The sequence below is a fragment of the Phocoena sinus genome, chromosome 13 (assembly GCF_008692025.1).
Source record: "Phocoena sinus isolate mPhoSin1 chromosome 13, mPhoSin1.pri, whole genome shotgun sequence".
NCBI classification, from domain to species: domain Eukaryota; kingdom Metazoa; phylum Chordata; class Mammalia; order Artiodactyla; family Phocoenidae; genus Phocoena; species Phocoena sinus.
In genome coordinates, this window is record NC_045775.1 from 58,734,816 (window position 1) to 58,744,954 (window position 10,139).

At 40.9% G+C, this 10,139-nt stretch overlaps 1 protein-coding gene across 1 annotated transcript; it reads right to left on the reverse strand.

Moving 5' to 3' along the window:
* Positions 1 to 2,226: 2,226 nt before the first annotated feature.
* GKN2 (gastrokine 2) lies at positions 2,227 to 8,971 on the reverse strand. Its single transcript, XM_032653504.1, has 6 exons — positions 8,960 to 8,971; positions 6,692 to 6,745; positions 6,115 to 6,252; positions 4,195 to 4,305; positions 3,416 to 3,572; positions 2,227 to 2,310 (listed from the first exon to the last, which is right to left on the reverse strand). The coding sequence occupies exons 1-6, from the start codon at positions 8,969 to 8,971 to the stop codon at positions 2,228 to 2,230; spliced, it is 555 nt and encodes a 184-aa protein (XP_032509395.1). The 3' UTR covers position 2,227.
* Positions 8,972 to 10,139: the final 1,168 nt, after the last annotated feature.

The following is a 10,139-nucleotide window of genomic DNA, read 5'->3' on the forward strand; positions in this document are numbered from 1 at the left end:
TTGTGATATAATGACAAAAAGCTCAATTTACCAAGAAGATATAACAATTATAAATATAGGTACACTCAATGCACTAAACATAAAAAGCAAATATGGATTGATCTAAAGGGAGAAGTAGACAGCAATATAATAATACTAGGCGACTGCAATACCCCACTTTTAATAATGGGCAGATCATTCAGACAGAATATCAATAAGGAAACAGCAGGCTTGAACTACACTATAGAGCAAATGAACCTAACAGACATATACAGAACATTCCATCCACCAGCTGCAGAATACACATTCTCCTCAAGCGCACAGGGAACAGGATTCTATGCTATTCTATTCTCCAGGATAGATCATATGTTAGTCCACAAAACAAGCCTTAACAAATTTAAGAAGATTGGAATCATTCCAGGTATCTTTCCCAATCTTTTCCAACCACAGTGCAATAAAACTAGAAGGCAATAACAAAAGGAAAACACAAAAACTCACAAGTACATGGAAATTAAACCACACACTCTTAACCATTGGGTCAAAGAGAAGCCAAAAGAGAAACTAGAAATACCTTGAGGCAAACAAAAACAAAAACAGAATTAATATCTTCCCTCCCCAACCCTTAAGAAAGGGCTCCTTTCTGGAGAAGGTTTAATGGAGCCCCAGCTTCCTTTGAGCTTACATTTGGACTCACTCCTCTTAGGCATGTGCCTGGCCTATTGACCTGCTTCTTGTAATAGGTATTCAGCATGACACCAGAACTGAGCAGGGTCAACTGATTTAAGGAAAGCAGAGGTAGGAAAAAGCAGAACTTGAAGTTCTGTTTTGAGTTCTGCTTTTGAAATTTTCTGCTTTTGAAATGGTAATAATATTATAAAAACTAATAAGGATAACACAGTTCTAAGTGGTAAATTCCAAAGGAAGTTGCCAATCACAACCCTTCCCCTACCCCACTCCCACCAGCCCCAGCCAGAGGAGTAAGAACGTGTACCCACATGATTCAGTGAGGCTCCTTTCCAGAGATTTTTTAATTAAAGCTAATTTGAAATTAGAACTAAGAGTCCATTTCCTTTCTGATGATGACACAAGGAAGATGGGGACCTTGGGGCTCAGAGTGATGTTGGTTTTACCACCATGGAGAAAGCCAGTGTCAGATCCTGAGGCAGACATGTAGAGAGAAAGAGAGTTTAGAGTGGAAAAAGATAGTCTGGCCACCTTCAAGCATCTAGTTCTAACTACCCAACCAAGACCAGAATATCCCTATCCTTCTATGGTGAGATGAGACAATAAATTGCAGCCACCCCCGCCAGAATTTAGCTCAGTTATTTTAACTTTCTTTACTGTTGTAGTTTTACCAGCATACCTAGCCCAGTACTAATGGTTATTAGGGAGTAGATGTAGTGTTAGGAATAGGAGCAGTTGGTGAAGACAGAAATTCTCGTTAAAGTAGCCCCTCTTTGCTCTGAACTTGCACTCGCTGACTACTCCATATGATAACCAACCATACGATCTGGGAATTTGTCCACATTATGCAGTTTATTTGAAATATTAAAAATTGTTTTCCTTCTATATATTGACTTGACATTCCCAGTTAGGGCCTCACTCCTGTAAAGATTTTCAGTAATGTGCATCTTTCTCTGGGTGATGTGTGTTCCTCTCTCTCTCTCTTTCCTCACTCTGGGATGAAATATATCATGATAGTGTTTATTAGGTTTGAGTCTACTGCTTTGATGAGCTAAAAGGTATGTGAATGGCTCTCAAAGCTGGGTGCTTTGTCAGAGGGCACAGTTTTCTTCACCTGAGCAGTCAAGTTGTCTGAGAAGGGTACAAATAATCCATCCCCTTCACTAGGTGAAGGTCAATGCCACCTGAGCCCCTGCTCTACCTAGGCTGCCCAGTGTGTTGGTTGGACAGATGGGCAGCTGGTCTAAGTGTCAAATGCAAGACTGAAGACTTGTACATAGCTGACCAGCCTGTATGTGACTCACATATATTACCTGGGAATTTTTACACTATGTACTTTACTTGAAATCCTGGCAATTTCTTTCCTTCTATATATTGACATAAACATTATTTGGCTTCCCTTTGCTGCTTACAAGAAAAGAAAACACCCAGATATCTATAAATATAGTACTTATGTTTTACTACTGAATCTCAAAATTTGTTGGGACGTTGACAAAGAATTTAATGTGGCCGTTGAGTGGAAACGTGTATTTCTCTGAAAAGATGAAACCAGTGGGCTGATGCCTTAAATGTGAAGGTCTGCACAGATGGAAATTCCCAAGATGCCCAGGAGCCCAGCCTTTGCGCAGCCTTCAGCACCAGTATCATCTGAATAGGGGAGAAAATTTTAAAGAAAGAGAATTAAGAAATTACTAGCATTCAGCAAACCAATGCCCTTTTGTAAATGTCTTGACTAGGGGGTATACATGTAATTTCACGTTCCCCAAGATTTTAGCTATACTTGTATTGCAAAGAATAATAATATATTAGCTTAAATATACTGACAATTCCCAGAAGTGCTCTCTGGCTCAACTCGATTAATGCTATGACATGCTGCATTAATGGCATGCCTGCATGCCTTTACTTATAAGTACTAATGACCTTATGAAAAGTAAAAATATCTTAATTTTTTCTGGGCAATAGATAGGTAATAAATGCTAATTCTTTTCTTCTTTACCTTCCACTACTCTGGGGAATTTCTCTTGTTACCTTTGTCATCTGTGATCCAGCTTTTCTTTCACTCTGTCACTCTGCCAATACTTAGCAATTTTGTGTAAAAATACCAGGAATGACTGCGGTGACATATGTTACCTGCATGAATCAGTTTTTATTCTCTGTCAGTCCACTTTGCCTGCTCTTTCTTGGACCAATTTTATCTTAGATCCTGAGACTATTTTTAAACTTTTTTGAGAAATAATTGACAAGTATATCTGTAAAGTGTACAACATGACAATCTGATATACATATACATTGTAAAAGCTCAAGATAGCACATCCATCACCTTGTGGAGTTAACATATGTAACTTGTGTGTGTGTGTGTGTGTGTGTGTGTGTGGTAAGAATGCTCAATATTTACTCTCAGCAACTTTCAAGTATGCAGTATCATATTATTAGCTAGAGTTACCATGCTGTACTTTAGAGAATCCAATAGCTTTTCATTTGTCCTCATGAATCTTTTTTATTCCATCTTCTGTCTTAAGTCACTTAACTTCTCCATCAGACTATGTGTTCCTTGGAGGCAGAGTCGTTTCATTTCTGTCTCTCCCTAACATTTAGCACTATTTCCACACATGGTAGATATTTAATTCCCAAAGTAAACCGAACTGAGTCATGTTTCATGTTTATGTGTATTTCACACAGCACCTGGAAGAGTGGCTGACATACTGGAGCTGTCAGAAAATATCTGGTGAAGGAATGATTTATTGGTACTCACGTGTCTTTTCAGCCACTTCCCCTTTGTACAAGGGGATATGTTCGCAGAGCTGCCTGATGTGTGATCCAAACAGGAACCAATCCACTTCTGTGATCAGAGACTGCAGTGGGTTATACTTGACCCAGATGTATTTGTCAGAGAACATGTTGTTCAAAGCCTAGATCAGTAGGAGTGGAATAGGATGAAATAAATTGACATAATCTGGTGTAACTTATTCTAAATTGTGACTTTTCCTCTTTTGAATTATTAAACAGGAGGTGGTCAGGAATCTCAAGATGTCATCTCTTTTTGACCACTTGGTCTGTAGAGAGACCTCATTATTACCAATGTTATTTTGCAGCTGGTGACAATGAAACCCAGAGAGGGTGAATCCTGTGCCCAATGAAAAGACACAAAAGGAGAAATAAACCGCAGATTCCTAGCCTCACACAGTGTTTGTTTATTCTCACTATGCTGTATTTCTTTACACCATTGTGTCATTGGATATCATCACTCATTTTTTCTGCCCATCACTATTTCTTAAAGCCTTGCTCTGAGAAGAGAATGTCTAGTCCTTTCTACAAAGTTTTTGTATTGGGGGCTGTAGGGTGGAGCTCAAGCTAAGAGATTTATTCCTGCTCTAAAATCAATAAATGTGAAGATGCTTTAAAGTGGAGGGTACCATAGCCACAATAAGGTATGATATTATGATCTTCTCCCCTTACCCTCTTCATTTCTCTATGGGCACCAGTATTCCCTGGCTCAAGAACAGGGAATACTTAGGGTTACCCCAGACTTACCTGCCTCTCAAAGATGTACCGTTGGAGTTGGTCCAGAGCAGGGATGGCCTTATGGTTCATCTTCAAGATGTAGCAGGCTCTTCGGGAGAGCACCCTGGAGGCGATGTAGCCCTGAAGCGGCAAGAGCACAGTTACTGCCCCTCCCAGTTCCCTGGGTTCTGAGCTTGGTGAGGATGGGCCTTGCGGAAAGCCTTGAGCATGCGTAGTGATATTTTCAAGCTGCAGTCAGTTCTATCCATTCGACTTCTTTTACATAGTCGTTTTACTTTTTCACTTGTCATTTCTATCTCTGAATTTGTGTGAACCCACGATGTGTGCCCCGCTTTTCACGTTTTGGGTCTACAGTTTGGGGTTTGAAAGCTTGAGAAGAAGCCGCTCTCTGTCTCTTTCTATTGATTTTGTTCTGCCTTTTCCTCAATTTAGAGTAAATACGGTATTCTTTAGAACTGTGCTTTCCAATACGTTAGCTACCAGCCACATGTGGCCATATAAATTTAAAGTCAAATTAAATAAAATCTAAAATGTATTTCCTCCATCACACATTTCATGTGCTCAGTAGCCACAAGTGGCTAGTAGCTTCCCTACTGGAAAATGCAGATATAGAGCATTTCTACCATTGCAGAAAGTTCTACTGGAGAGTGACGCTTTAGAAGCTCTCCTCAACATACCCACACCCTGCACACCCACCACACATACATTTTCATTGATTCTCCCCTCCCCTCCTTTACCATCTTCTATCTTTTCTCCACCTAAGACTGGATTAGGATGGGTTGGAGGAAGTTGGGATTGGAAGAACAATGGAGGGTGAGGTCCTTGGAGCCAAAAGGAACCTTCCGGAATCTTCATACAGAGTGGAATTTTCTGTACATAGTTCCAAATAATTATACAGCCTATGAGAGTGCAAATATTATAAATCTTTCTAGTTCCTATTTTTCAGTTCTCACAAATTTCCAGTCCTTAAAATCCAAAAATTGACTGAGGCTGAACCTGATGAGAGTGGAAGAGGTTTTAACCAAATTCTCACCTATCCTCATGCTATTTTTTTTAAAGATACTTTTGTGATTTCCCTGACATCTGCTTAAAAAGAATTTCAGCACAACTTCCTTGTAAAGCATCTCTTTCAAAGACTCTATGCTTTCAAATGTGTCGTGGAACTCCCACTACCAGTGGGGCAGAGGGAGTGAGGAGGTTTCCATAAGAAAAGGAGAAGAAAGTCACGTTCGAATGTCCAGTGCAACGGACTACAGACTACTTATATCCACAGTGCATAGCTGTCTCCATAGGTGAAAGCAGGCTCATCACCCAGGTGGAACAAATGGAAAACAAACAAATGAATCAACGACAGAATAAGTTGCCTGAGATTTATTGTTAATACCAGTAACTGAAACTTGGAAATAGTTTAATGTTTTTAGTTTAGATATTTTCATTCTTCCAGAAGCGGTATGATTTACTGCATATACATAGTCAACTGTGTAGAGTTGTTTTGGATGTCTGCTACTTTGTGACTGCTTGCTGCATTATTGTTCTTTGTCTGTATAATTTTTTGTATTAGAAGCCCTACTTCATTCATTCAGTCATTTGACGAATATTTTTGAGAGCCTGTGTGCCATGCCTGGCCTTGGGTTTTAGTCACTCTTCCAGGCACTTTCTGAGCCTGTAGTTAGCCAATATGATTGTGCTTTCCACCTGAAAAGGTCAAGCGAATTTGTATGCTTCCTGTCTCATCACATTTTTTAATTAGAAATGGTTTTGTTTGATTGGTTTTTAATCAATTGCTTGATTATTTAAGGGGAAAAGCAGAAGTAAGGATATTGTGAAAGAATTGCAAGGATACATCCTGGAATTCAAATGCACGGTAAATGACTGCCCCTCCACCCTCTAGAAGTCCATTCTTGAAGAATATAAAATGTTGCTGCTTACATGTTTATAGTCAAAGATCGTGGTAGAGGAGCACGATCCTGCATGGATGTTAATCACGGCGGTATTTTTTTCATTGTCAATTGTCATTGTCTCCTGAATAGGGCCACCATCGTCAGTTGGGCTGATGATGTTATAAACCTAGATTGACAAAAGACATAATGGTTTTTTCATAAACTATGTGCATTGGAAAGGCAACGCTCCCTGCAAAGTAAAGCCTTCTATTGCTTCAAACAAGAGATTGAACCTTGAAATATCTCCACTGGCATCCCAGACCAAAAGCCCATGCTAAAATTAGAATGCAAAGGTCTTCCTCATAGTTCACTGCATTATATATGGGCAAAGCAATGGCATTACATGAGAAATGAAATTAACCACATTTTAAAGCAATGGGGTATGTTTTTTAAGGTATTGTGATTGGAAAGAAATAATCAACCTCATTGTTTCTGTTATTGGGTATTTCTGGAATTTCATCCCACATAGGACATGTGGACTCTCTACTGTCCTTCATATTATCTCATATCTTCTTTTTCCTCTCCCAACACCTCTAAGATATAAAGTCTATAGTGAACCAACTCACCTCATATCCATGAGATTGTGTCCCAAAGATGGCCAGTGCCACCAGAAATAGCACCTGAAAAACCGACCAGTCACATCTATTCACAATAGGGCTGCCACTTCGGGTGGGAACATGAGGTGACATTGGACAAGACAAGCACGAATATCACAGAAAACATATGCTTAAGACACTGGTGGGAGGTCATGGATAGTCAACAGTCCACTTCCAAAATGTGAAACACACATTCATTCATTTGACAGGCATTTGTTGGGTTCACGCTATTTTTCAGACACAGGTTCTACTGTTACCAAATTCCCAACCCTTCCTAACAACACAACCTTCTAGAAATCATAGTTATTATGCCAGAAAAAAAAAAAACTTGGGGGAGGTGAGCAGTGAGGAAGGACTCATTTTACTAAGGGGACGACCCTAGTGGTATTCACACTGGCTTTAGTATACAGGAGTCAAGTTTTGTTCTTTTGGTTAAAAAAATTACTTAGTTCCTTGAGATTGAGAGAGTAAGACAGATTTAAGTGGATTCATGGGTGATAGAGATACAATAGATTCCTAAAGGCAAACTATGAAAATCCGATGCTTGGGGGCATGATTAACTTTTGAGGCTGACTTCAAGGAAAACCTCCGCATTCTCCTTAGTGATACCATCAGACAAGTGTCAGGCCAGCAGGCCGTGAGGCTGACATGGAGGCACTGCTGACATTTTGCTGCAGTTATATGAGAGACTCATCCAACATGCTGATCCCGGTTTTGTGTTCTCTCTTCTGAACATCAGAGTGTACTGCACGGTCATCGAAATTGCTGATGAAGGAGAAGGCAGATATTTTTAGGACCTGTCAGTGGGATTTTCCTCCTTCCTTTTGCATCTCACCAATAACGTTTTTCTGCTGGTGACTGTGGGTAGAATGTCTAACATGGACCTATATGCAGCTGTCCAACCTGCCTACTTGCATAGGGACAACCTGGACTCCTGGACAACCTCTGAAACTCCTATGTATTCTGTTTAATTGATCTAATACAGAGGTCTGAATAGGTGGGTGAAGGGCTAGCCACCTTAGTGGTATGATTAGAGAGAGCTCAGGAAGTGTCCCCTGCCCCCAAGTAACCCCTCACCCAACACCATGATTAATATACCACTGTTCCAGGTTTGTGTTTTAGGGTTAGGTATCCTCTAAAAAAATCAAGATACCTTGGGAGAGGCGACTCTTTAAGCTGACAGTCTTTAACACCTTATGGGGAGGTATTATTTTGCTTTCTCCTTCAATAGCTCAATGAGAATAAGGGATAGAGACTGGGGGAAGGGGTTCCATTCTGGATCAGAACATAGTCAACTAACCATCCATGGAGTACCGCAATGTGGAGCTATGGGAGAATGGGATCAGGGCTGGGATCAGCTGGAGTGGTCATGGCAGGATTACTTTGCCATGATTGCTTGGTAAGTGGAGCCTAAGATGGGGAAATTTCAAGACTAAATCCCACATTTACTGGCCTGGGGAAATCACATTCCTCTGTGCCTCCGTCTCCTCACCTATAGAATGGGGCAATACTACACAGCTCATAGAATTGTTTAAGTGAATGGATGAAATGATTCATGCAAATGTTTAGCATAGGGCCTAGTACACACTTGGGAAATGACGGCTGTCATTATTATTATTATTATGGATATTATTATTTTAAAATCACCACTTCTTTTGTGTGTGTGTGTGTGTGTGTGTGTGAGTGTGTGTGTGTGGTACGCGGGCCTCTCACTGTTGTGGCCTCTCCCGTTGCGGAGCATAGGCTCCGGACGCGCAGGCTCAGCGGCCATGGCTCACGGGCCTAGCCGCTCCGCGGCATGTGGGATCTTCCCAGACCGGGGCACGAACCCGTGTCCCCTGCATCGGCAGGCGGACTCTCAACCACTGCGCCACCAGCGAAGCCCACTACTTCTCCTTTAGATAGTAAATACAGTTGTCCTAAAATGCCTACACTCCCTCCAAAGTTCATAATAAGGAATTATTACCAAAATATTACAAATTAAAGTTCCCTAGATATTTCCAATTTTTTTCTTTGTAATTTTTTAGTAAACATCTCAAGAAACAGACAATGGACAAATAAATATGGACAAATTAATATTCAACATTATTCCTGCCAAAGACAGCATTAATTCAATCACAGAAGTTTAGAAGCATGCAGTGTTTGTCTGAGACCCCTGAAAGCCAAGGCATATTAGATATGAGCATTCTCTGCAAGCAGCCACCATAAGGGTATAAAGAAACGTAAACAAATACTCACAAGGATTTTCATTTTGCCTGAAAGGCAGAAGCTGCTGGAGCAAGTGAGGCTGCCCATGCAACTTCTACCCTTTATATTGGCTTTCAGGTGTGGAAATCTCTTTCCAGAATGATCACTTTGGAAAAAGCCATGTCCACATCATTAACACACCCCAGCAAACTCCTTTATCGGGATTGAGACCCAACCACATAACCTGATATCAGCAAAGTTCATTATTCACTAGTAAAAATTTGCCACTTGGTTACTCTGTAAATATTCCCTCTTATCTGCTCTATGGTACATTTGAGATTTCAATGTCCACCCTTTAAAAATATTACAAGATTCTTGTTCTACACAAACATCTTGTCGTCATTTATATCTAATATTCCTAAATCTCCCCTGAAGGTAAAGTCCACCCTTAAGACCTAAGTTGAGCCCTCACTCAATGCCTTTTCATCCCTGCCTTGTTTGTTGAATTCTTCCACCCAAGGGATGGATATGGGACCAGAGGCAAGGACGGTGTCTGGGGCCCTGATTTGAGGCTTTATGACTTTATTTCTCCTCCCATTTACAGTTGGTGCCAATTTCCAGAGATCCATGAGGAGCGAGGCTCAGACATCTCTCTGCCCAATTAACATCATTAACCGAATTTATCATTAAACCTTGCCCAAAACTCCATCAGAACTATGACATATAATTCTCGTTACCTTGAGATGCACTGAGAAATCCTCAGATTAAAAAATAGAGAGAATACAGTTTAATTCGAGTAATTTTTATAATGCCGCATCAGAAATGGCTAGCTAGCATTAGGGTGGAATCATGAACTTAGAGGTGGGGAAATACAAAAACAAATAGTACCTGTAAACAGCAGAATTGTTCAATATTGAAAATTATTACAGTAAGCAAAGCAATAGCATAAATGATGCTCTTGTTCTACAGTTGGAATGACGTCCAGCAGCTTTTTAAAAATAGGGCTTTGGGCTTCCCTGGTGGCACAGTGGTTGAGAGTCCGCCTGCCGATGCAGGAGACACGGGTTCGTGCCCCAGTCCGGGAAGATCCCACATGCCGCGGAGCAGCTGGGCCCTTGAGCCATGGCCGCTGAGCCCGCGTGTCCGGAGCCTGTGCTCTGCAACGGGAGAGGCCACAACAGAGAGGCCGGCGTACAAATTGGGCTTTTACAAACTTATGGTGACCAAAGGA